General features: G+C 40.0%; 1 protein-coding gene across 3 annotated transcripts; it reads right to left on the bottom strand.

The window, feature by feature from the left end:
* Nucleotides 1-5,726: 5,726 nt before the first annotated feature.
* MRPL28 (mitochondrial ribosomal protein L28) lies at nt 5,727-25,920 on the bottom strand. Of its 3 annotated transcripts, none has more exons than XM_074197039.1 (6): nt 25,839-25,920; nt 22,989-23,284; nt 20,707-20,859; nt 18,714-18,848; nt 16,525-16,611; nt 5,727-13,341 (listed from the first exon to the last, which is right to left on the bottom strand). In XM_074197039.1, exons 2-6 carry the CDS (start codon nt 23,274-23,276, stop codon nt 13,243-13,245), a joined length of 762 nt encoding a protein of 253 aa, XP_074053140.1. In that variant the 5' UTR covers nt 23,277-23,284; nt 25,839-25,920; the 3' UTR covers nt 5,727-13,242. The 3 variants fall into 3 exon arrangements, with proteins under 3 accessions (XP_074053140.1, XP_074053138.1, XP_074053137.1); XM_074197037.1 differs by having other exon boundaries at nt 25,833-25,895; XM_074197036.1 differs by lacking the exon at nt 25,839-25,920 and adding an exon at nt 25,663-25,815 and having other exon boundaries at nt 5,728-13,341.
* Between the last annotated feature and the right edge of the window lie 1,516 nt (nt 25,921-27,436).

The following is a 27,436-nucleotide window of genomic DNA, read 5'->3' on the forward strand; positions in this document are numbered from 1 at the left end:
GTGGTCTTCTTTGAAAATGAAGGACATTTATTTCCAGTGTCGCAGTGAAACCTGGAATACTCCTGTGAACTAAAAATGAGCTTCACACAGAGGTTTATGAAACATGTAACCAATGAGGAATTCTAAAAAAGAGAAGAAATAAAGCATGTGAAAAAAAGAATTGCATGACAGAAAGAGAAGATGGGTTGGTTCTGTGAATATGAGTAAGGGAAGGCAGGTGAACCTCCAGAGTGTTTCACTCAATATCAGAAGAAAGTGAGAGAAGCCTTCAGCTCAAGGGTGAACTTGGATGAGAATTACCAGATGGGCAAGTGTAGATGGAGGGAGTTCCCAAATAGATTTCTAATTCTTCTGAGTACATGAATATTTGCTCTACCTCCTTTAAGGATGGTTACAAGACTTCCTCTACAAAGCAACTACCACAGCCTTCATTAAACTTTAGAATGCTTATGACCTTACATTTATATTGAAACAAGAATTATACTGACCTTTTCCTTTCCCCCATAGCATCTCCTTCACACGCAAAAGTATAATTCATATTTCCATAGATTTTAAGAGTTAAAAAACAGTTTCTTCATAACCTCAAATTTTCCTCCATCTACTTCTTTTCCTCCAGGCAGACAAAAAGATTTTTTTCTAGTACATACAAAACTGTATTAGAAGTAGCTGTAGCTGCTGTCCTGACCACAACTCCCCACCTCAATTCTTGGAGAAATTATGTCAGGGTAATGATATTGACCATTATGATTTCTATCTTTACAATAATCCCATGGAGTAGGTATTATCATCCCCATTTTACAGAAGAAGAAATTAAGGCTGAAAATGAGTAAAGGTGGTGCAGTGGATAGAGCACCAGCCCTGGAGTCAGGAGGATCTGAGTTCAAATTTGGTTTCAGATACTTGACACAAGCTCTGTGACTTTGGGCAAGTCATTTAACTCTGCCTCATATCCCAAGGTCATTTCCAGTCATCCTGATTCATATCTGAACCCACTGGACCCAGATGGCTCTGGAGGAGAAAGTGACACTGGTGTCTTAGAATAGGAATCTACTCAAATCCAATTCATTTGAATGTCATGGTATCACCTCCCTGAGATTATGGTTCTCTTTGAGAAAGAACAACAACAACAATAGCTCAGTGTCTCAGCAGGACTTGAACCTAATTTGGTTTTCCTGACTCTTAAGCCAACACTCTCCTCTGAGCCACCTAGTTGTCTCATTACATAACTGGATCCCTTTGCCCCCCAGAAAGACAGGAGAAAGCAAGACAAAAGGAGAATGATCCAAAAGAAAGTTAAGTGGGGGGTGCTAAGAAGACCCATAGGAAAGGGACAAGGTAAAGAAAGTTTCTATGAGCAACATGAGTGAAAAACAGAAACCCACTGGAGCATTCCAAGAAAGAACCATTCCAGAAGCCAACTGAGAGGACCCTTTGTGTAGAGGGTGGGGCCCCAGGCTAGTTTTTTTCTGTAGAAAATCTGAAAGTTATAAATAGGACTGAGTCAATCAATGCCCTAGGGAGGAGAGAGAGAGAGAGAGAGAGAGAGAGAGAGACAGACAGACAGACACCGACCCAGAGAAAGCAGAACACTATCAGCTAAGGCACCAGAGTGAGCCTTCCAAGGGCAGAGAGCTCTTGGAGATGACCAGCATGGTAACTAGTACAGTAACAGTGGAGAAGGACTAGTTAGTCATAGCCCAGAACCTGCCAGGACCAGAAGCAGCAAGCAGAGAGGAGAATAAAGGGGGAGGGAATCAGGTGGCAACAGAGTCTACCAGTCCCACACCCTTGTGTTTCTGACTAATAACTTAAATCAGTGGTATCATATTCAAATAGAAACAAAGGTCACTAAGCCATATACAAGGATCCTTATGGGTGGCATGTTGACTTAGAAAACATTATCTATGTTTGATTTTATTCTTATTTATTTTGTTAAATATTTTCCAATTACATTTTAATCTGGTTTGGCCTGTTTGCACTAGGGAGTGATCCAGGCAGCATTTTTGATACTTTTGTGCTAGGTAACTCTTCTTTCAAAAAATGTTGAGTAAGTTTCTCATGCCAATAAAATTACAGGTTTAGTCCTTGTCTCTGTGTGTAGGTACTGTGCATAGTCCTGGATTGTTGACAGTGAGATAGCATAAGAGATCAAGTGCTTGACTTGAAGGCAGGAAGACTTGATTCAAATCCAACCTTAGACATTTACTAGCTATATGACAGGCTAAGTTCCTTCACCCCTGTCTCAGGTTCCTCAACTGTAAAATGGGGATAATAAGAATATCTACCTTCCTAGATTATGAGGATCAAATGAGATAATATTTGTAAAGCACTCTGTAAACCTTAAAGTGCCATTGTACTTGTTACATCACTGTTTGATCTCCCTTCCTAACCCTGATTCCCCAACTTTAAATGAAGGCAGTAGGCCTAGAAAATCATGAAAATCCTTTCTAGCTCTGACATTGTTGATTTCAGAAGTGCAAACTAAGGCAGGAGATATCTGGGGAAAGAGAAAAAAGAGGATTAAAAAAAGATCAAAAATAAAAAAAATTCAACAATTCAATTCAACAAACATTAAGGGGCCAATTACATGCAAAGTTCAGTGTTACCTATTCTTGAGTTATAAATATTTATATTTATAACTATTATATTATTATTATATTGTATTATATTGTTAATGTTATATTATATTATGTTATGTTGTTGTGTATTATATTATATTATATTATATTACATTATATTATTATATTAAAACTATTTATACTCTGTAGGTTCAACCCAGAGCAGAGTTTGGCAGAGCTTCAGGTGAGCATTTGATATAGATTCAGAGCTCAGAAGGAAGATGAACTCAGGAAATTCTAGGCATAGGATCCAAAGAACAGAAAAAGACACCCAGATGTCCCATTCAGGCAGCAGAGTTGCTTCAATTTGACATTGGGTTTGTCTACCTAGAGTATAGGTAGAAATGATCTTCCTTTATACAAGGACTGGGAAAGAAAGAATTTGGTAAGCCTGGGGATGATGAGGCATGTGGACTTTGAAGATGTCTGCTTTACGGTAAAGCTGGACAAAGATGAGCTTTCTTTTTTCTTTTCAATTTTTTTTTTGTTTCTTTTATTGTTTCCATTCATACCTATGGAATTAAACAGATACCATTAAAACAATAAACAACCAAATAAATGGAATTAGTATCTCAAAAATCAAACCAGTCACAATAAAAGTTACACTTTAGGGGTAGCTAGGTGGTGCAGTGGATAGAGCACTGGCCCTGGAGTCAGAAGGATCTGAGTTCAAATGTGAATTCAGACATTTAAATTACTGCCTAGCTGTGTGACCTTGGGCAAGTCACTTAACTCCATGGCCTTAAGTAAAATTTAAAAAAATTTTTTAAAAAGTTGAGTTTTAACCAAACTATATTACAATGTTTTGCCCATCTATATACAGTTTGTGCCCTAAAAGCTACTGTAGGGGCGGCTAGGTGGCGCAGTGGATAAAGCACTGGCCCTGGAGTCAGGAGTACCTGGGTTCAAATCCTGTCTCAGACACTTAATAATTACCTAGCTGTGTGGCCTTGAGCAAGCCACTTAACCCCATTTGCCTTGCAAAAACCTAAAAAAAAAAAGCTACTGTAAACAGTGAAACAATTAATAAGGGGATGAAGTTGTGGCCTCAAAGTCACAGGCTTACCTCTAGCTCCTGGAGTAGTGGTGGTAGGATAAATCAGTAGGGAATACAGGGAGTTTCTGCTTCAGAATTTTCTTCATGGTTTTGTTAATCTCTTCACTAATGGTCCTGAAGGTAAGGATGATCTCAGAAATATCATATCTCTCTTCATGCCTCTCACAGGCTCCTGCTTCCTGATACTAGTGATGATGTTGATGTGAGAGGCTATAAAATTAATCACTGACATTTTCATAGCATTTTAAGTATTGACAAAGTACTTTATCTATTATCTAATTTGAGCTTTAACCTAAAATCATGTGAGTTTAGTATTGTCAAAAGGGAAAGTGAGAAGAGCCCTGTATTTAATGTAATGGAACTTTTATTCTAATTCCAGTCTTTTCCAGTGATCTTGGGCAAATTATTTAAACTCTTGGATCTCATATTCCTCATTTATAATATAAAATTTGGACTAGATCATTGCTAAAGTATCTGCAAACTCTAAATCCTATGATCTATTATAATTCCTAATTTACAGTTGAGAAAAAAGCATCAGAGAAGTGATTTGGATCATACAACTAGCTGGTAACCAGAGCTGGGTCTCCAGACTCAACATCTTTTTCCATACATTTTGCTACTCCAGGGTGTTTTGTGTGCTTATTATGACTTTGGAGACAAGGCAGGAGAACTGACTTGTTTGTGAATTAGAATTGGTCTCCTGTGGCTATCTCTAGATGATACCAATAAACCTTCAAGGAAAGTGAAAAAAAATTTCCAATCATTTACAACATCACTCCAAGCCTTCCTCAGCTGCTCCTTTCCCACTCAACAGAAATAACTGATTGTTTGGGTATTATAGAGACATGGTCTCTGTATTCAGAGACTTGGATTCAAGACAAGCTTGCAAGGAAGACTAAAACAAACAACTTGTCCCTTGTGGGCCTTTGTCTAAATAAGGTAAGGTTGGGGCCTTTTACCAAGGAAGGAAATCTATTTTCACTATCTTGATACCTGGGCCTCCTTCCAACAAGAAGGGGAGCATGATAATATCTTATTAGACTGTTCACTTGGCAAGGGGATGGTTTTTCAGAAGGTTTATATAAATTGAAAAGTATAGGCTAGTAGGGACAGCTAGATGGTCAGTAGATAGAACACTGGCCTTGGAGTAAGGAGGATGTGAGTCCAAATCTGACCTCAGACATCTAGTTGTGTGACCCTGGGCAAGTCACTTAACCCCAATTGCTTCCAAAAAACCCCAGAAAATGTGGAGTAGTAGAAAGAAAGCTGGCTTTAGTCAGGAAACCTTGGGTCTTGCCTCTACTATTTATATGCTCTATATAACTTACCTAGATAACCATGGATAAATCATTTAACTTTTCACTATTCCAAACTACCCTGTGAGAAGCTAAGTTGAAGATGGTGGTGGTATTGATCACTTTTGTAAAACTGAAAGGAATCTCCATATAAGTAATTCCTTATGCCAAAAAAAGTCATAGTTCAAGAGCAAAAACATGAAAATGTAGGTTTAGTGAGACTGCAACATATTAGGCCCTAGGCTAGCTTATTAAAACAAAACAAAAAAACCAACCCACTGAATTGAGACCACAATGCCACTGGACCATATGTCAAAAGACCTGGGCTTAAGTTCTAAAACTAACATTGACTTGCTGTGTAATAGGTAGGTAAGTTAATTCAACTTTCTAGGCTCCAGAAAGATTTCTCATCCATTAAATGGAGATGGTGATGGCTGTTCTGCCCACTTCCCAGGGATGGTGTGAAGCTAAGATGTGAGAAAGACCTTTTTTCCAGGTTTTTTTGGCAAGGCAAATGGGGTTAAGTGATTTGCCCAAAGCCACACAGCTAGGTAATTAGGTGTCTGAGGTTGCATTTGAACTCAGGTCCTCCTGACTTCAGGGCTGGTGCTCTATTCACTGCGCCACCTAGCTGGCCCTGGGAAAGAATTTTTTTTTTAAGTTTTTGCAAGGCAAATGGGGTTAAGTGACTTGCCCAAGGCCATACAACTAGGTAATTATTAAGTGTCTGAGACCAGATTTGAACCCAGGTACTCCTGACTCCAGGGCCGGTGCTTTATCCTCTGTGCCACCTAGCCGCCCCTGGAAAGAATTTTTTAAAAAAAATTGTCATTTTTTTTCAACTACTTGCAGAGATAGCCTTGAACACATACCTCTCTGTAAACCCTTGAAATCCCCATTTTTCTACCATCCTCCCTTCCCTCCCCCTTCCCCACAGCAGCAAGTATTCTGATATAGGTTGTATATGTACAACTGTGTTTAACTTTACACATTAGTCATGCTGTAAAAGAAGAATCAGATGACCATGGACCTATGTTCAGCATGGTTATACATGTAGAGCCTATATTAGGCTGCTTTCTGTCAGGGAGAAGGGGAGGGAAGGGAGAGAGGGAAAAAAATGTAAAACTCAAAACCTTGCCAAAAAATGATTGTTGAAAACTATCACTGCATGTAGTTGTAAAAATATTATTATTAAATTATTTTTTAAAAAGAATCAGAAAAAATTGAGAAAGAAAAAACATAAAACAAGTTTTAAAAAGTGAACATAGCATACATACTATGCTCTGAATTCAGACTCCCTAGTTTTTCCTCTGGGTGTGGATGGTATTTTCCATAACAAGTCTTTAAGGATTGTCCTTGATCAACTGAACTGCTGAGAGGACCTGAGTCCATCACAATTGATCATCTCATAATATCGTTAATTTTGCTGGTGTTTTTAGGCTTTTCTGAAATCGGCCTGCTTATGATTTCTTACAGAACTACAGTACTATGTGAAAAGTTTTAGAAAAAAGTGCTATAAAATTGTAAGGTAGTTAGTTAGCCAAGATAACTCAAGACCTTGTAGCTTCATGTATTAGGTCTTAAGGAGATCTTAGGTCTCCCTAAGCCCCAGAGGCAGTAGGTGAGACACTCCAGTCCCAACCTTGGATATAATGGGCATTCTCTTTGGCTTCTCTCTGAGATGAATTTCAAGTACATCTCAGTTCCTTACAGGTAAGAAAATAGATAGTCTTGTGTATCTGCCTGCATGTATGCATATGTGTGTATGTGTATGTGTGATACACCATTCTATCAAGCTGTCATTTTTACTTTGAAGTTGGCTTGTTCCAAGTAATTTTCTGTTGTCATAGAAACAACATCAGGATTGTAGTGGGGAGGGGATGGTCCACAGCCCATGTTCACAGTCTGAGATGAATCCTCACAGCAGGTGGTAAAGACAGTCCAGAAAGGAGTCAGGGAATCAGGGATAAGGGTGGGGAGTTATGAACATAGAGAAATGAAAAAGGGTTTGTGTCATTGGAAGGCTGTATTGAGATAATCATCTCTCTATCCCTCTATACTTTCAAAAGGCTTTGGGTTTAGCCTTCTATTAGCCTGGCCTGGCTTCTTTACAGAGAGAATTACTCTACAGTGTCTGGAAGCTTCTAGTCAGGCCTCACTTGAAGAGAAAATCCATTACAGTAGACAGGATTCTATAGAACCTTGAATGAAGTTTTGAGTATTTCTATTCTCCAGAGAGAAGTAAAGAGGTCAGGGAGTTTAAAGTCAGATAAAAGGGCTATGGAGAATACAGAACGATCTGATTATGAAAAGCCCCAAATGACATAAAAAAACTCATTTCAGTGAGACTCTGTACCCAAAAGTTGATCCTTCAAATGCAGAAACAGTCCTTGCCAACTTTAAGGATCCTATCTTCTATTATAAATCTCTTTATTTCATTCTCTACCAAACTAGCCTTTTCACAGGCATGCAGATTAGATGGTATAAGGCTCCTTTTCTCTCTGCTAGCTAGGTTCTAAGAAAAGAATTCTCAAGATCAGGGAGAAAAATGCTGAGGATAACTCAGACTGGATCCTAAATACTTGAAATTGAAGTGAACTGGCATTTTGCTCACCATTTAACCAGGAGAGTTCCAACACAACTGTGTGGGTTGTATCCCCCTTAAATAAATTTTGGACATTTCTCAAGGTATGAAGAGAAAAAGTCTTTATTCAATTCTTGAGAAGCAGACCTCTACTCAACCATAGTCATGGGAGAATAAGGTAACAAGACATGAACTGTAGGAGCAATATATCCTAAGACCATCCCCCCACTGACACATCTTCATTAGTTAAGAATGTGGTCTTTGCAATCTAGGTACATGGGGCAGCTAGGCGGCAAAGTGGATAGAGCACTGGCTCTGGAGTCAGGAGGACCTGAGTTCAAATCCAGCTTCAGACACTTAATAACTACCTAGCTGTGTGGCCTTGGGCAAGTCACTTAACCCTATTTGCCTTGCAAAAACCTAAAAAAAAAGTCATTCACAATCTAAACGCATAAGCTAATTTAAAGAAAAGCATATAATCCAGAGACATATATCTCCTCCAGCCCTGAAGAATGTATCTGGACTCAGTAGATAAAAGGAGCAAGGTCAGGTTGCTCTTTACATTCTGGTCATGATAATATTCATAGACATCCCAGAAGTTGTTTGTCAGGGAAGGAGGGGCAGAAGAGATATAACCCATAGCTCAGCTTATTCTAATCTATAATATTCTCCTGAAGAAATATCAGACTTTATCCCATTCACTGTTCACCCACATTTGTGATTTGTTGAGTGAAAACAAGCTTGGGGTCTTGGATGATTCCTGAAACAATTGTTTATAAGAAACTGGAATGTGGGAACCCTAATTCTCCCTCAGGTTCCCTATGGAAGTCAGAGAGGTCTCTTAACCAAGGAGTTTGAGGTGGTGCTAACTTGTAATCAAGAGATGTTTAGGAATGTTATTTAGAGAAGTCTGCATTATCCCTCTCCTGGAATCAGCAGGAAAGGAGTCTATAGGGATGAGAAAAGGTCTAAGATTACAATATGGTTCTTAGGGACGTGAAGAGATCATCTGGTTCATATCCTTGCTTCTGTTTTAACCTATAAAGTTAAACATGAGACAACAGCAAGGTTAAGTGGTTTACATGCCCAGAGTTACAGGGTGGAGTCCTAGCTCAAATCTCATCAGTTAGCTCAGAACCCTTGCCTACTACACAAGTGCCTTTTCAAGAAGCTATGATCCAAGACTGATTGTGCATGGCAAAGGAGAGAGAGGGGAGAGCTACATGCCAATTATGTACTTGAGATCTTGGTACCCATAAGGAGAATAGGGCAGGATTAGATTACTTATTTTTCCCCCTTACCACAGCATCTCTGAAGCTCTAGATTATACCCAGGAAAAGGGAGGAATTGGAGGAAAATACCATCTTATCTGAATGCCTGTGAAAAGGCTATTTTGGTAGAGAATGAAATAATGATATATAATAGAGGGTAGGATCCTTAAGGTTGGCAAACTATTCTCCATCAGTCTTGGGGTCAGCCCTCCTCCATTTTGACTCTCCTTCTAAAGTGAAATTGTCAGTAGTAGGATGCTTCTACCTTGTTTTCTTGTTGTCTGTCTCTCACAGGAGCCAAGTTAATTTTACCCAGGCTTTTGTGCAATTCAGGACTAAGACTGTTCTTCAGAGGGAATCTTCCATAAACAAGTAGAGAAGAAAGAAGGCAACTCAGTTTCTAATTAAAGTGTATCTAATCTAACCCAGAAAAGGCAGATTTAAATAGTGAGCAAAAAACACTGAGATTTCAAGAAAGGGGAAAAGGAATAAAGGAAATAAAGCCTGAAAGAAAAAATGGAGATGTTGCGGGACCAGAGAATGTGGCCAATCAACACTCACCATCTCAGGGTCTGGGATCAGAGGGAAACCTACAATATATACTTCCAAACTAGATCTCTCTGAGAACCTAGAGTAAGAAGGTACATGTAATATTAATGCTGAAAGGGAACATAGAAATCATTGGATCCAATTCCCCCATTTTACATGGGAAAAACTGAGATCCAGGGAGGAAACTTCAGACTTGGCCAAGTTCATTTCAGTCCCAATTTCAGTTCTGGGGAACTGCAAGCTGTATGTAACCTTGGGAGATTATTTTCTCTCTAATCTAGCTGGTCAGATCAAAGAGAGGGCTATTCTGGACAGGAGTCAGGTCAGGTCAAGTCAGCAATGATCAGTGAGAGAGCTGTGGTTTTGAATGCTGAAGATGATGACACAACAGTGTTCTCAGGAAACGCCTCCATAGGTAAGGGAGTCTCATTGCCTTAAGACCACAGCCAGCTTCTACAGAGAACATCATTAGCTTACTGTGAGGCCAAGGGTCAGTCAGGGAGCTTTCAAGCCCTACAGCTCAAGACATCTGTTACTATGCAATGGTGAGAGTGCACACAAGGTACAACACGAAAACAGCCAGTAGCTGCCTGGCTGCTGTACACAGTACATTTCTTAAGCTAAGAGATGAGTGGCTAATCAGGGGCCCCTCTTTCTATTGCCATTAGGTAAAAGTTAATGAAGCTATCTGAAGAGAAACAGACCCAGACTCCCAGGAAAGGATCAAAGTACTTTCAACAAGCTAACTGTTGGAAACAATAAGAAAGCATGAAAATAATAGTTCATCTTTTTGTGATGCTGTAGAGAACTTTCTTCACAATATATAGTAGTGAGGGGCGGCTAGGTAGCGTAGTGGATAAAGCAACTGCCCTGGAGTCAGGAGTACCTGGGTTCAAATCTGGCCTCAGACACTTAATAATTACCTAGCTGTGTGGCCTTGGGCAAGTCACTTAACCCCGTTTGCCTTGCAAAAACCTAATAAAAAAAAAAGACGGTTCACAATATATAGTAGTGGTTGAAGTATTCCTATCCCCATTTTAGAGATGAGGAAACTGAGGCTGAATTTAGCATGTCCAAAGTAGTAGTAGTTCAATAAGTTTAGTGCCCTTTCCACCAACACATTGCCTCTCTTAGATCTCTTTCCCAGCTTTGGGCCATTTCCAAATTAGGTTAAGCTGCCTTTTATGTCTGTACTAATAAAATGTTTTAGAAGACAAGGTCAAGGACAGAGATTGCACTGAATATAAACACTTTGCCAACCATTTCCCTGGTCCTAGTTAATTAATCCTGGGGCAGAAGTGCTTTAATAGAAAAGGCACTAAGTAAATATGAGTTGGTATTATCATTAGTTGTAGTTTTCCAAATCAGCTCAAAAGCAACGACTAAAGTTAAACACCAAAGTCAAACAAAATCCTATGGCATTAATCTCAATATCAGAGTTTTGAATAATGATACTACTGCACAGTAAACTGGGGAGATTGAAGCTGCTGTTTTTAATTTAATTTGTCACTGGTGTTTTGTGTGATTTCTGACATCACCTGCTATGTAATACAGGTCTCTGCTCACTAGCCCCTCACGTACAATGGAAACAAGGGCAAGAATCCTCAGAACACCCACAGATCTGTGAGAGTAAACTTGGTAATGCCTTCAAGTAGTTTATTTTGTGGATCAAAAAAAGATGTCAGCATGAACTAGGATTCTTCCCAATATCAGATATAGATCGTAGAATTCACAGCACTGCCCTAAACATAACAAGATATTGACACAGACTATATGAAAAGCAATATTACCCTGAGACAATGGAAAACCAGGGGTGAAGATTCATAGGATGCTAGTCCATAGAATCACACATTTCATCCACACCTCCTCATCCTTTACATGAGGAACTGAAACTCAGAAGCTACACAAAGATAATAAGTAGCAGAACTAAATTTCAAAACCAGGACCTTTGAAAAATTTAGATTTAAAGAGCATTATAAAATTAAAAAGTTTGCATAGTGAAACCAAAATTATGAAGAAGGCAGAAAAATAGGAAATATTTTTTTTGCAACAAGTAGGTGATAAAGGTTTCAACTATACAGACAACTAAGTCAAATTTAGAATACAAATCTTTCCCCAAATGATAAATGGTCAAAAGATATTAGGGGCAGCCAGGTGGTGCAGTGGATAGAGCACCAGCCCTGGAGTCAGGAGTCCCTGAGTACAAATCCAGACTCAGACACTTAATTATTACCTAGTTGTGTAGCCTTGGGTAAGCCACTAAACCCCATTTGCCTTTCAAAAACCTAAAAAAAAAAAAAGAAAAAAAAAGATATTAATAGGGAGTGTTCAGATGAAATCAAAACTATCTAGTCATATGAAACAAATGTTCTAAATCACTACTAATCAAATAAATGCAAATTAAAACAATTCTGAGGTGCCACCTCATATCACAAGAGTAATCATGACATGGGGGCGGCTAGGTGGCGTAGTGGATAAAGCACACCGGCCCTGGAGTCAGGAGTACCTGGGTTCAAATCCGGTCTCAGACAATAATAACCTAGCTGTGTGGCCTTGGGCAAGCCACTTAACCCCATTTGCCTTGCAAAAACCTAAAAAAAAAAAAAAAAAGTAGTCATGACAAAAAGAAAAATGTTGGCTGTTAAAGGGGATACAAGAAAACTGGGACACTAATGCATTGTTGGAATTATGAATTGATCCCACCATTCGAGAGACCAATTTGGAACTATGCCCAAAGGGCTATAAAACTATGCTGTTCCACTGCTAGGTCTATATCCCAAAGACATTCAAAAAAAAGGGAAAAGGACCCATTTGTGCAAAAATATTTATAGCTGTTCTATTTTGTGGTGGCTAAGAATCGGAAATCAAAGGATATCTACCAACTGGAAAATGTCTAAACAAGTTGTAACCTATTATTGTAAAGAAATATTATGTACTGTAAGAAATGACAAGCAGGCAGATTTCAAAAGAACCCAGCCTTACATGAACTGATGCATATTGAAGTGAGAACATTGTACACAGTAACAGCAGTAATTGAATTGTGAATGACTTAGCTATTCTCAGAAATATGATCCAAGACAATCCTAAAGGACTAATGATGAAGCAATCTACTGCCTCCAGAACAAGGATTGATATTGATTTAATACAGATTGAAGCATACTGTTTTTCACTTTCATTCAAGTCTTACTATACAAAATGACTAGAAATGTTTGATATAATTGCACATGTATAATCTATAAAACCAGATCCTTAGATTCAAATTCCAGTTCTCTTTTCACTGTTTGTGCTTTTGTCAAATAGAAGATTCTATAGTTCTTTGAATTATAGAAATTTTAGAACAAAAACGAATATTAGAAGTCAACAAATAACCACTTTATGTAAAGAGCTTCGAAGACCTAGAAAAATTTCTAAGATAGTCCATGCTATCAGTCTGACATCAAGAGAATAAAGGGTATATGACAAGCTCTAGACCCAGGTTCAATTGCACAAGGAACTCTAACTTCTAATCACTGGCAAAACCCAGGCGTGTGTGGGTGGCTAAAGGGATACATCGGGACAGTAACTAGATCACTGGATGGCTATTTATTATTCCTTTGAATAACTATATCTCAGAAAAATAAGTTTAAAGCGCCAGCAGGAGCTCAGGGAGCACTGTGAGTCAGAGCTGGTCTGTCAGTCTGGCTACCACCAGAGGCAGGCCAGGAGCTCTGCTGGGTGACCAACAGAGGGGGACACAGGAAGTCTTCAAATGCTCTGCTTCCCAATTCACTGTGACATAAACAGCAGTGGGTTTGGACTGGATGCAATGGGAAGGAAGAGGAAGGGACTTCCTAATCAAACAGTCTGGTCTCTAGGAAGCTCCAGCCCATTAAGCTTTCCTTTGCACCACAGCTGGCTGTGAGAGGGCCTCGTCTTGAAGCTGCTGAATGAGTTCCTCCACGTATACTTTGAACAGAGGGACAGGGTCCTGAGAAGTAGAAAAACAGTGGGTGAGAGTTCTGCAGAGCAGTTAGCACAAGGGTAAAACAAGAATAGTTGAAGCTAGTCCAAGGGGTCAGAAACATCCAAGTGGATGGTGCCTCTCTCCTCCAGCTTCAGTTGCCTTAATCCTTCCTGCTGAGAATGAGACTGTCACCCTCACCAAAACTCATCAGCCGCTATGTTCCTCAAAAGTTGACACTTCCTTTTGATGCCAGTTTACTCTATGAAAACTCAAGTCATGTTAGGAGGATATTGAGCAGCAATATGCTTCTCTAGAATGACTTCTAGAATCTGGAATCCTGTAAAGACCTTGGTGGTTTGAGATGGCTATGCTCAACAATTGGGGCGCAAATCTGCCCAGGTGGACTAGTTTAATTTATTTATTTTTTATTTTTTTATTTAGTCGATTGCAGTAGTGAGAGGGGAGGGAAAGAGAGAACAAGGAGATCTATCTGTAACTGACTGCGAACAATCAATTGAGATAACTCACTACCTTCGGACCAGCCTGGACTAGTTTAATTTAAATAAATCAAGCAAGAGTTGGAAAACTCAGTTGCTATCCTGCTATCAGCTTTTTCTCTGGAACTGAATTCAACACCTCTCCAGATCTGTGGGGCAAAGATGGAAATCCAGTCTCCATCTGCAAACATCCCACCCATCCTCCAAGGTCCTTCTCCTCCCTGATCCCCTAATCTAGAAGTGATCTCACCATCATCTCATCTCCTAAATACCTGGTCCTCCTCTGAGGTACCAATCTATGCTACATTTGCATGTTACATTTTTTACATTCCATAAATATTTGTTTAGCGCTTGTCATGAGCCAGGCTCTATGGCAAGAATTGAGGATTCAGAAACAATAACAAAACAATTTCTAACTTCAAGAAGTTTCCATTCCATAAGGAGAGCTTACATGAACAGTCAAGTAACTACAAAACACAAAATTAGGGGCAGCTGAGTGGAGCAGTGGATTGAGCACCAGCCCTGGAGTCATGAGGACCTGGGTTCAAATCTGACCTCAGATACTTAATACTTATGGAGCTGTGTGACCTTGGGTAAGACACTTAATCCAATTGCCTTGCAAAGAACTAAAAATATATACAAAGCTAACTCTGGGGTAGGGATGAGGTCTGGCCTCCTGTAGGAGGAGGTAAGGAAGAAGTACAGTTCAAGCCTGGGGGCGGGGGCCCACAAGCAGAGATGAAATTTTGCAGGTGACCATGTTCTGTAAGAAACCTGGTTTGAGGGGCAGCTAGGTAGCATAGTGGATAAAGCACTGGCCTTGGAGTCAGGAGTACCTGGGTTCAAATCTGGTCTCAGACACTTAATAATTACCTAGCTGTGTGGCCTTGGGCAAGCCACTTTTGCCTTGAAAAAAACCTAAAAAAAAAAGAAACCTGGTTTGGTCAGAAAGTCTGTATTTTATCCCAGAACAAACAAGAAATTACTGGAGCTTTCAGGGTGGAGAAACAACAAGGACAGAATGTTTTGGGTCTATTATTTGGTGGCTCCATGGAGGACAGTCTGGAAGGGGGCATGAAAGGAAGGTTTATTCAAACACATGGTAGAAGATAAAGATAAAGATAAGCTATCTCAGCTACCAAACTGGCCTTGACTCTCTGTGCTTTTCTTTTCATGCTCCTCCTTGGTCATTCTTTCAATGACTATTAAGCACCTCCTATTTATGAGGTCTTGGAAATAATACAGAGGGAAATAAAATATGTCATACTCTCAAAGGGCATACAGTTTCATTGGAATAAAATCGATAGACTGAGCTCTGGGCCTGCATCACCAATTGCCTCTGGGATATTTCCAGCTGTATGTCCAACAGACATATTAAAAACAAAAGGTCCAAAACAGGGAAGAAGACCCAAAATCTAACACTTCACTGTATGACTGAACATATCTCTAAGGAACATTTCACTCTGCCTCAGTTTCGTCATCCATAAAACTACTCCTTACCTCAACCAGGAAAGTAATTGCAATGTGTTACATGAGTTGAAATTATGTAATCCTCCTCTTTCAAAAGCTAGCTTGAGTGTTGGCCACTCAACACTTATTCAAATTCGTTATTAAATGTCTATTATGAGGGGTGGCTAGGTGGTGCAGTGGATATAGCACCGGCCTGGAGTCAGGAATACCCAAGTTCAAATCCAGCCTCAGACACTTAATAATTACCTAGCTGTGTAGCCTTGGTCAAGCCACTTAACCCCATTGACTTGCAAAAAAAAAACAACCTAAAAAAAATGCCTATTATGGACAAACCACTATACTAATTATTTCAAGAAACCTTCCTTGACCCCTCCGGCTTGGGAGTAATCCATTCTTCTTTGAATTTCCTAGGCCACTCAGACCTCTCCAATATATTTAATCATTTTTTAACTTCCACAATTTGTGCACATCCAATGCCTCTTCCCTAACTATAAATTCCTTGAGAAGGAACCTTTCGAAAGCTTAGTATTTTCTCCAGAACCTAGCACATAGCAATATAGACAGGCAATCTTTTAAGTGTTTTAATGTTCAAATTAAACATGGTTAAGGGTCTTAGGATGGGATCTTTGCTGTGTACTTAGTATTTCTGTAACCCAATCTAGTCTGTAAATATTTAGACTTTTTTTGACCACTGTTTAAGTAAACAAGCTAAACTGATATCTGCGTGGACTGAGTGGTAAGAAGGCTGGCCACAATACAGGGAGGAAAGGTTGAAGAGTTCAGCAAAACCATTCCTCAAGAACTCACAAAAGCAACAGAAAAAGCAGAAAGGTTCCAAACAGGAATCAGGACTTGGGTTTGTTCCTGTTCCTTGCCCAGAACTGGCAGTTTCTTCATAGTTTCACCTCTTGCCCATCACTCCCTTGAGCTTGAGATGATGATTTCTATGCTTCTTTGATATTAAACAGCCCTTGACCTCTCACAAGTCAACTCTCTTGAGTCAAATGTAAACAGCTTGAAACACCAGTTTAGACATCAGACTATAAGCTAGCTTGGGTGCTGACTCATTCAACATTCATTCAAATTCATTATTAAATGCTTATTATATGCAAACCACTATACTAGATTATTCCATGACTCCTCCAGCTGGGAGTACTCCATTCCTCTTTGAATCTCCTAGGCCACTCAGACCTCTCCAGAGCTCACTTTGTCCTTGAAAGACCCTGTTCTTGATACTTACTTTTTCTTCCAGGAGTCTCTGTTTTTCTACTGCTTCCTCTAATGTCAGTCCAACCCATTCAGCCTCTTCTTCTGGGATCACAAACTCCTACGGCATAAGAAAAAAATGGGGATCCTGTGAGGTAGAGTGGTAACAATAATAATGATAGTTAACATTTAAACAGCACTTTAAGGTTTGTAAAGTGCTTTACAAACATAGTTGAAAGAACACTGGGTTAGGAGTTAGGAGACCTAAGTTTGAATCTCAGTTCTGTCACTAACTAGCTGGATTTACATTAAGACATTTCCTTTTGGAAGCAGTTGGAAGGAAGAGATGGAGAACATCATTAAAAACAAACTGGATAATTTTGATTAAAAAGCTTCTGCACACAGAAAACCACTGTAACCAAGATCAAAAGAAATGTAGTAAACTGGGAAACAATTTTTACAACTAATGTTTCTGACAAAGGACTCATTTCTAAAATATATGGAGAACAAAGTCAAATTTATAAAAAACAAGCCATTCTCCAGTTGACAAATGGTCAAAGGATATGCAAAGGCAATTTGCAGATGAGGAAATCAAAGCTATCCATAGTCATACGAAAAACTGCTCTAAATCATTATTGATTAGAGAAATGCAAATTAAAGTTTCTCTGAGGTACTACCTCACACCTCTCAGACTGGCCAATATGACCAGAAAGGATAATGATCAATGTTGGAAGGGATGAAGGAAATCTGGGACACTAATACATTGTTGGTAGAGTTGTGAACTCATCCAACCTTTCTGGAGAATAATTTGGGATTATGCCCAAAGGGCAATAAAAATGTGTATACCCTTTGATCCAGCAATACCACTACTGGGTCTATACCCTGAAAAGATTATGAAAAAGGGTAAAAACTTCACTTGTACAAAAATACTCATAGCAGCCCTGTTTGTGATGGCAAAGAATTGAAAACTGAGTGAATGTCCATCAATTGGAGAATGGCTAAACAAATCGTGGTATATGTATATTATGGAACATTATTGTTCTATTAGAAAACAGGGGGGCGGGGCAGCTAGGTGGCACAGTGGATAGAGCACTGGCCCTGGAGTCAGGGGGACCTGAGTTCAAATGTGACCTCAGGCACTTAATAATTGCCTGACTATATGACCTTAGGCAAAGCACTTAACTACATTGCATAAAATAAGAAAGACGGACAGGAAGGAAGGAAGGAAGGGAGGGAGGGAGAGGGAGAGAGAGAGAGGGAGAGAGAGGGAGAGAGAGAGAGAGAGAGAGAGAGAGAGAGAGAGAGAGAGAGAGAGAGAGAGAAACCAAGAGGGAGATTTCAGAGAAGCCTGGAAAGACTTGCATGAACTGATACTGAGTGAGATGAGCAGAACCAGAAGAACATTAAACCCCCTAACAGCAACATGGGGGTGATAATTAACCTTAATGGACTTGCACATTCCAACAGTGCAATAATCAGGGACAATTTTAGGGTATTTGCAATGGAAAATACCAACTGTATCCAGAAAAAGAACTGGAATTTAAATGAAGACCAAAGATTATTACTTTCAGTTTTTTTAAAAAAGTTGGCTTTTGCTACCTTTAATATTTTATCTTTTCCTCAAGGATATGTTTTTTTCTCTCAATACATTCAATTTCCATCAATGTATAACATGGAAACAATGTAAAGATTATCAGATTGCTTTCTGTGGGGAGGGAAGGGAGGTTGGGAGAAAAAGTGTAAAATTCAAAAACTTACCAAAGAAATGATAGATAGAAACTACTATGGTATATAATTGGAAACCAAATAAAATATTTATATAATTAAAAAAATAAAAAAAAGACTTCCTTTAGCTAGTTTAGTTTTTTTAATTTGTAAAATAGAATTAAAAAGTCATACTACCTACCTCATATCCTATCATGAGATAGGCATTTTATATAAATATACTAAAATATAAACTATAAATTGCCTGACACAAAGAAGGTATTTAATAAATTATATTTGTTAAACTAAATATAATTTTCATTATTCTATATTACATATGAATATAATTATTAAACCTCCTGAAGTAGTTGTGCCAGAGGTTCAGAGGGAAAACTCATCTGAAAAGGAGTAAAGGAGTTTCAAGCATATAAGCCAAGACCTGAGGTTAGATAATCCATGGATGAGTTAACTCAAATGGATGTGCAGAATTTAGCAGAAAAAGCAATTTGGCTGCTCCACCTTGTACTTGTTATAAATAGCTTCTCTCTTTTCTGGATCATCTGGGTGGAGGTGAGGATCTCTGCGGGCAAGACGCAATAGCATTCCTCGTTTCAAATCCATCCCAAACTTGGAGCAAAGATCCTCCTTTGGAGTCTGGAAGTAAAATCATACAACATAACTCAAGCACTGATCATGTAATTGCATTTGATTTTTCAATAACTTTCAGGAATGCAAATGAAACTCCATCATCATCATCACCATCATGTTTTTAATAGGTATCTATTTCTGTAGGTAAGAGTTAGTCATGGGGCAGCTAGGTGGCACAGTGCATAAAGCACCAACCCTGGAGTCAGGTGTACCTGGGTTCAAATCCGGTCTCACAATTACCTGGCTGTGTGGCCTTGGGCAAGTCACTTAACCCCATTTGCCTTGCAAAAAAAAAAGTTAGTCAGGCCACATCCAGACCTGGTTCAGCCCTCCCACTCTCTAATATGGATGTTCAGAGTATCTTATAACTAGATGTGGACCCACTTTACTTTTCTATGGGAGGAAAACTAGGTTAAAATAACCTTAGGCCCTGAAGACTAAAGGGATTGGACAAATAGTTGATGCTCTAGTCTAGGGTTTCTCAAAACTTTTAGGTTAAGCAAAAGGCTTTTCAGAATACCTCTTCATATCCCCCTCTTCCATATACAAAGACACACATAAATAATGTTTGCCTTTGTTAAACAGTTTTTTATTATATTTAAATGTGTAAATTTTTGTGTTTTTTCGAGTGTAAATTTACATCAGTAATGGAAAATATCTTTTTTAAAATTTTTAAATATTTATTTTTCCAATTACACATAAAGATAATTTTTAACATTTTTGAAAAAAATTTTTAATTCCAAAGTCTCCCCTTCCTCCTCTACCCCCCTGATGGGAAGGCAAGCAATTTGATAAAGGTTAAACACGAGTAGTCATGCAAAACATAGGAAAAGATCTTTAAATAAACATTCTTTGAAATGACTTTCATCTTAGACTAATTGATGGACCACTCAATGAGTTCTGGATCACATTCAGAAAATAACAGAATTTCAGTGTTCCCATGATAGATGTGTAGTTCACCTGTACCTACTATTATATCCTGGGCTCTGTACACATTGTTATCTGCAGTCAATTTGAAGCTCTCTAATAATAGAAAAATCATTACCCAAGGCAGGCTCAGCCTATTCTTTTCTTTTGGATTATATGGACTGTCTGGAAATTCTTCCTTCAATCAGGCTACAATCTGACTCTCTGCAACAATATCTTAATCCTACCCTATGAAACCAAGCTAAAGAAGTTTAATCAGAATTCTTTTTTGGTCTAAACCTGGAATTTCATTTGTGTAGACAGTTCCCCATAAGAAAACCCTCTATCATTGAATATCAGAATCCATCCTGCAATTTAGAGTCTTAAAAAGTTGTCAGGGGCAGTGACAAGTTACAAATATTTGCCAATAGTCACTCAGAAGTCAGACCTGAACCCAATTTCTCCTGAATCCAATTATCATCCTGCCAAGGGAGATAATGATAGAAACCATTTTGCACATAACTGCCCAGAGGATTAGAGGTTCTTAAGACACAGAGTTCAAATATCATAAGAGAATTATCATGTGTCATTTTTTCCACCATATGTCATTGTTTCCATCCTCCCTAACATCTCTTTTCCAAGCTAAACATAGTTCTGTCAATTGGCTCTCACATTACATAGCTTCCAGGTTCCCCATCATCGAAGATATGGTCCAATATGTCAACATTCTTCCTAAAATGTAACCTGAACATTGTAATATTGGGTGGATACTAACATTCCCATTCCCTACACAATGAACACTGAATCTTAAATCTCTAGTTTAGCTGTAGCCACCAATCTAACTTCAGAGTAAACCCAGGCAGAATGAAGTTTTTCTGTTCCTAGTTTTGATCCTGCCCCCAAAACAAAAACTTGGCATCTCTTTTCTTTTTCCCTCTCCGTGTTCCCAGGGCTTCACCTTGAGGATATAGAAATCAAATCCATAAGCTTCATCAATTAGATCCAGAGTTCTCATAGTAACCATTATTTTGAATTTCTTGTCCAAGATCTCACTGTAAAGCTCTCGTTCATATAGATGGGGCTTCCAAGTCTTTCTCAGACGGGTTGAGAGCTAAAGACAGAAAAAAGTTTATAAGCATGAGCAAGCTGTTCCCATATAATCACCAATGCTCTTCTTAAAAGACAAGCAATATCGCCCTCCACCAACATACGTAGATGTGGTAATTCTTCCTTTCTTTTTTCAGTTTTGGCATACCTCCTGTTCTTTTAGTTCAAAGGAAAAGCCTTACTAGGTCACCAAGAACAAAAGCTCTATAGGTTTCATCAAAAGCCAGGATCCTGGGATCTAAGAACCTGGTTCAAAAGAAGTTATGGATATCTAGTTTAATTATTCAGGAAATGTAGAGGGCCAATTTAAAAGTTACCTTGTGGGGTGGCTAGGTGGCACAGTGGATAGAGCATGGCCCTGGAGTCAGGAGTACCTGAATTCAAATCCAGCCTCAGACACTTAATAATTACCTAGCTGTGTGGCCTTGGGCAAGCCACTTAACCCCACTGCCTTGCAAAAAACCCTTAAAAAGTTACCTTGCAAGTTAAACTATATTAAATGGGATCTGTTTTAATCTGTTTTTATTTTTACATATTTTTTACATATACGACATATCTATATTGTCAGCCCCTGGCATTCCCCTATATGGTTCAACTCCTCAGTCTACTGGCTCAACTCTTGCCATTTTCATCCTCCTGTATACCTTAAACTTCTAGCTAGCTAGCTTAATCTCACAGTTAGTTTCACTTTGACTTCTTCTGGTGTTAATATTTTTCTCCTAACACTAATGACCTTCAAAAAGTTCCATGATACTATAGACACATTAAACCTGGCATCATGGTTCGCTGGTATTCACATTACAAATAATTAAGAATGTGCAAAGACTGGGAGACTAAAGTCCATGTGATGTTAAAGGGCTAAGTTAATGCAAAAAATGGCCAAAGGCAAGGAAAGACAGAGGCAGTTTGGGGGTGGCCAGTGGGAAGTGAACAGAGGGAACATGCCTCTATATCATGTTATTCTTGGCTCAGCAACAGCTAAAAGTGAGGAGAGCTGCTTGGCAGAACAGGCTTACTCTTCTCTGTCAGTCCCTTCCAATATCCAAGAACCTGATATAACCAAAGGGAGAGAGAGAAAGGCCTTTCACTTTCCCACCACAGGGGAAACTATAATGCCATGGAAAGAATAACTGCAGAATCAGAAAACCAGAGACCAAGTTCTTTCCACCCATGAATTAATGTTTGTCCTTTGTTTTTGAAGAAGACCATGACATCAGGGAGGTGATGCCGTGACAAGCACACAAACTGGATTTGAGTGGGGGGGGGCTGTGCTATGTCACCAATCTCACTTTCTCCTCCAGAGCAATCTGACCAGATCTGAATCAGGACAACTGGTGATAGTCCTGGATGTGAAGCAAAGCCCAGGGTCACACAACTAGTAAGGGTCTGAGATCACATTTGAACTCAGGTCCTTCTGACTTCGGGGTCAGTGTTGTACCCACTAAACCATCTAGCTGTCCTTTCCACCAATGATCCAATATTAACAAAGGAAGTTATTTTCTGTCTTAGAATGTGTTGTCTTGTCATAAAATGAGGACGACAATCATATTTAATTCACCAACCTCCAAACCAATTCAACAAGCACTTAATTAAATTTCTACTCTGTACAAGGCATCATATCAGTTGTTGGGATATAAACCCAAAAATGAAAAACCTCACAGCATCATAGTTAGGGAAATGCTTTGTGGATCTCCAGATAAATATGAACTGTTATTAACAACAATGTTCTTTTCAAAAATTAAAAATTCGATTTAGAAGAATTAAGATTATCATCAGGGGTGGGCTAGGTGGATAGAGCACTGGCCCTGGAGTTAGGAGGACCTGAGTTCAAATCCAGCCTCAGACACTTAATAATTACCTAGCTATGTGACCCTAGGCAAGTCACTTAACCTCACTGCCTTGCCAAAAAAAACCCCATCAAAACAGCTATACTTTTTTTCTGTTACAGTCACATTCTGTTAGCAGAAAATTACATCTCTAAAAATGATTGGATCTGTGACAAGTCACTTTATGACCTTGAGAAAAGCAGACCAGTCCCTGCTCTCTCCTGGGTCTACCTTAGCCACCCTCACTAGCCATACCTCCTTCTCCCAATACAGACATACAAACAAACACACACTCAAACAAATGTACCTTGTCATTGTTGGCATATCTAAAACCACTGATCCAGCCCTCACCACCCCAGAGTCCCTTCTGGGACTCAGGGGGAAAGTACAGAGGGATGGGAACATCCTGGACAAGCTCACGTTGTCCATTCTTTGGATTTATCTTGTACTTGACCCCATGAGGTTTATAATGGACTGCTGTGGGTGTCCCTTCATTCTGCAGTGACTTGAGGTAGTGTTCAGGCAGGCGAGAGTAAATCCCCTGCCTTAACTTCAGGGTTTGCCAGAGTTTAACAGGATACTTGTGTAGCGGCATTAGTTATACTGTGAAGGAAAAATATCCAAATTATTTCTAGTACAACCACTCACATCACTAGTTTCAACATTAAAAGATAGAGCTTTAATAACTGCAGAGATCATCTAGTCCAAGTGTTCTCAATCTAAGATTTATAATTTCCCCAAGAGGTCTGGGGACAAAGTTCAAGGGGACTACGATGTGGGGAAAAAAAATGGATGTGAAAAAAATGACTTTTCATTAATATCTAACTAAAATGCAGTATGTCTTTTGATTATGAATTTCTTTAAAAAAACCCATTATCCTGAGAAGGGATTCATGGCACCAAAAAAAAAGATTTAAGAATCTTTGATCAAATACATCTTCTTTCCACCTGCAGAAAGTGAGGTAGAGATAATAAAGTGACTTTCCCAGAGTCACATAGATAACAAGAGGTCAGGCTGGGATTTGAACCCAGGTCCTTCTTACTTAAAATCCAGTACTCTTTTCAGAACATAAATCTACTTCACTTTTTTTAATCAGGTAGAAAAAAAACACTAGTTAGCAATGAATCCTCCTCCTCCTCCCAAGTTTAGATAATATCCCTCTCCTACTAAAAGATTTCCAAATACTCTTTATCACCCTAAGAATAAAGACTGAACTTTTTAGTTTGGTCCTTAAGGCCTTCTATAGTCTGGTCCCTATAGATCTAACTATAAATTTGGGTAAATCCTTATTCCATTTCTCAACCTATTGCTTTTCCCTTGCAAAAGTGGAGGTGGGGTTAGAGGAGTTAAAGCAGTGACTTCTAGAGTCCTTTCCAATGCTGGCTTCTATAATTTTACATTTTAAGATCCTTTTCCGGCTCCCTCATTTTATAATCTTTCTAAATTTACTGCATATAACTAGCTGACAATAACACTGTTCTAAACCAGATTATTCTCTGTTCTTTAAAGAGACTTTAAAGTTTAAGCTTTGTTTAACAGGTGACATTCTACTTTATCAATGGAAGACAAACATGCAATCACAGATGGTCATATTACCATTCAGTTTTCTCATAAAAGATGGGAACTGTAACCATTATCTCCTATCACTATGCTATACAAGACAACATACATTAGTTTAAAAAATATAAAAGAGCACTATACTATTGATGGGGGGGAGAGGGCTGACTGTTATTTATTTTTATTATAGATTGGGATAAGCAAGATACTAGTTGGGGAAATAAGAGCATGATCCCGTACCACCAAAGTCATGGTACCAAAGTGTGGAGCTAAAAGGGTCCTAGGGATCATTTCATTTTATAGATACCGAAAGTAGTGAACTAGAACTAGAAAGAACTTTTGAGTGCTTAGCTGGTAGAGCAAAGAATCGTCAGATTTGTGTCTGTAGGAAATCTGGGACTTCTTAGTTTAATTCTTGAAGAGAGTACGGATTTTGGCCAAGAGAAGACTAGAGGGGATGTGATAACTGTTTTAGCAGCTTTCAGAAGAAAGAGGGATTTGACTTGTTCTATGTGTCACTAGAGGTAGAATGTAGGTGCTTGGGTAGAAAGGATAGAACTTCAGGTACAGGTGCAGATTTTGACCCAACACCTGACCAGGTCTCTTAGACCATGTTTGTTCTTCATTCTTGAAGAAGACCCTGACATCAGGAAGGTGTTCCATGACAAGCATGAAAATTGGATTTGAGTGGGGGGATGCTGTGCTAAGTCACCAGCCTCACTTGCTCTTCCAGAGCCATCTAGGTCCACGGCCTAGTGGATAGGGCACTGGCTTTAGAATAAGGAGAATGGGAGTTTAAATCCGACCTCTGATGCTTCTTAGATGAACCCTGACCTCCTCACATCCAGGTCCATCTCCAGTCCTAATTCACATCTGACCACTGGACTCAGATGGCTATGAAGGAGAAAGTACTCAAATCCAATTCGTGTACTTGCCAGGGCATCACCTCTCTGACGTCATGGTTTTTGAGAATGAAGGACAAACACTGACTCAACAACAGAAAGAACGGCTAATAATGTAAATTTTGTGCATCCTTCTAGGCTGGTCTTCACATTAGGAATATGTGAATTTGTTTTTCAGTTTCAGTATTCCTGGGCAGGGTGACCCTGACAAAATTCCAACTTCTTTGGGCCTGAGTTTCCTTCTCTGTAAAACGAAGAATCGGCGTATGGTCCTCACGTGGGTCGGTGCGGAAGCCCAGCGCTCACCGACTTCTGGGAGGCAGAAGTCCAGAGGCTGCTGGCGAGGTTTGAGGCCTGGATGAGAAGGCCTGCATCATTTACCTCAATCAGGTCACTTCCTCGCCTGCTACGGAGGGATGCCGAGGGGTGCTGGATAATCTCTTCCCGCGCCCCCGGGCCCCTGATAAATGGGTCCCCCCCCCCACGTGTGCAGGCTTCTGGGGCCGGAGACTCACTACCTACCGAGGCGGGGCGACAGCAGGACTCCCCTCCCCCCACTGCCTCCGCCAACCGGGACCACCCGGCTCCTTCAGTCCGGGTCGGTCCTCGCCTCGCTTCAGAGACGAGAAATCGGCCCCGAGGACACGAGCGCGGGACCCAGGCGACACCCCCCGCGACGTCCCCGAACTCACACGCACCGGAGTCCCGACGGAAGCGGAAACCGAAGATGGTGTCCCCACCCTCCTCGCTCTGACAGGCTGAGGGACCTGCCCATCTCCCTCGAAGCCCCGCCTCTAGTCCCCGCTGGGAATCATGGGAAATGCTGACGTATACGAGGACTGCGCTGGAGGGGCGGGGCGGCTAACATCCTGAGGGAGTGCAGGTGGATGCCACCCGCTGCCCCTCAGCCCATCCCTCCCCCACAGGCTCGGCTCGGCTTCGGTGCCCAGGGGAGATGGATGGAGGCGCCACGAGCTCTCACCACTCTCCTCCAGTGGGACCCAGCGGGTCCCAGTCACAGACCCGACCAGGCCCAGCCACCTGGGAGCATCCAATTGTGTTTCTGAAGTCATAAGCATCCTCCTTATGCCCAAATCCAATGACTTTTCAATCCTCTATTTTTTTTTTAGGTTTTTGCAAGGCAAATGGTGTTAAGTGACTTACCCAAGGCCACACAGCTAGGTGATTATTAAGTGTCTGACACCAGATTTGAACCCATGTCTTCCTGACTACAGGGCCAGTTCTCTATCCACTGCACCACCTAGCCGCCCCCCCCCAATTTTACTTTTTAAATCTCAATCCAAACTGACTTATAGTCATCATTTGACAATGCTGACTATCCCCAGCCCACTTCCCAGGGACCCTCTTTCACTGGGTTTCACATACCCCATATTCTACTATTTCTGCCCAAACGTCTAATCCCCTTTGTAATTTTCTTACCACCACCTAAACACGGGCAGGATGGATAACTTTGGGTGAGATCAACAATAGAAGTGGACAAGCTCTGTCTGAATATTCTGCTTGGAACTGCAAAGTCCAGCTTTGTTGGATGTCTCCATTTGGATATGCCATCCTTTCCAAAAGGATAACCTATGAGCACCTGTATTTCCTGTATGCTATTTTCTTGCTGGGAAAGGAAAATTGCCCCTGTTGAAATCTTGAGCCTTCCCTAAAGGCATCCTGGGACAATTGTCAGATAAGACTTATGCCTGGAATCAAAAGAGGTAAGGGAGTTTTCCTCATCATAGGAGAACTATGTCCCCTTTCCCTCTATAAGATTTCTGTAGTCAATGTTTTGTGAATCTACATAACTGAAAAATAAAAATAAAAAATCATTGGTCTATAAGGGGCTCTGCCCTTATTGATCAAAAGGAGGGAATGTCAAGTTATTTTATATTGATTAATATAGTTAAGTTCCTAGAGATCCTTTTCACACAGGCAGGCTCCTCTAGGAAAACAGTGGGAAAGTAACAGAAGTCATCTGTCTTAATACTTTTCTGGGGGGGCAAGGCAAATGGGGTTAAGTGGCTTGCCCAAGGCCACACAGCTAGGTAATCATTAAGTGTCTGAGGTCAGATTTGAACCCAGGTACTCTTGACTCCAAGGCCAGTGCTTTATCTACTACCTAGCTGCCCCACAGCAATGTTTTAATACTTTTTTTTTTTTGGCAAAGAAGTCATCTGTCACTTAAGAGTCCTGCCCTGGGGTGGCTAGGGTGGCGAGGTGGATAGAGAACAGGCCCTGGAGTCAGGAATACTTGAGTTCAAATCAGGCCTCAGGCATTTAATAATTACCT

This window comes from Macrotis lagotis, chromosome 8 (assembly GCF_037893015.1).
Source record: "Macrotis lagotis isolate mMagLag1 chromosome 8, bilby.v1.9.chrom.fasta, whole genome shotgun sequence".
Classification (NCBI taxonomy): domain Eukaryota; kingdom Metazoa; phylum Chordata; class Mammalia; order Peramelemorphia; family Peramelidae; genus Macrotis; species Macrotis lagotis.

Excerpts from the sequence above, each read along its gene's own strand:
- MRPL28 (XM_074197039.1), bottom strand. The coding sequence starts at position 23,276 with ATGCCGCTACACAAGTATCCTGTTAAACTCTGGCAAACCCTGAAGTTA. Across the intron at positions 16,612-18,713 it reads CTATTTATAACAAGTACAAG|GAGTTTGTGATCCCAGAAGA; the intron begins GTGGAGCAGCCA and ends CTTATGCCGTAG. Across the intron at positions 13,342-16,524 it reads AGAGACTCCTGGAAGAAAAA|GACCCTGTCCCTCTGTTCAA; the intron begins GTAAGTATCAAG and ends TCTACTTCTCAG.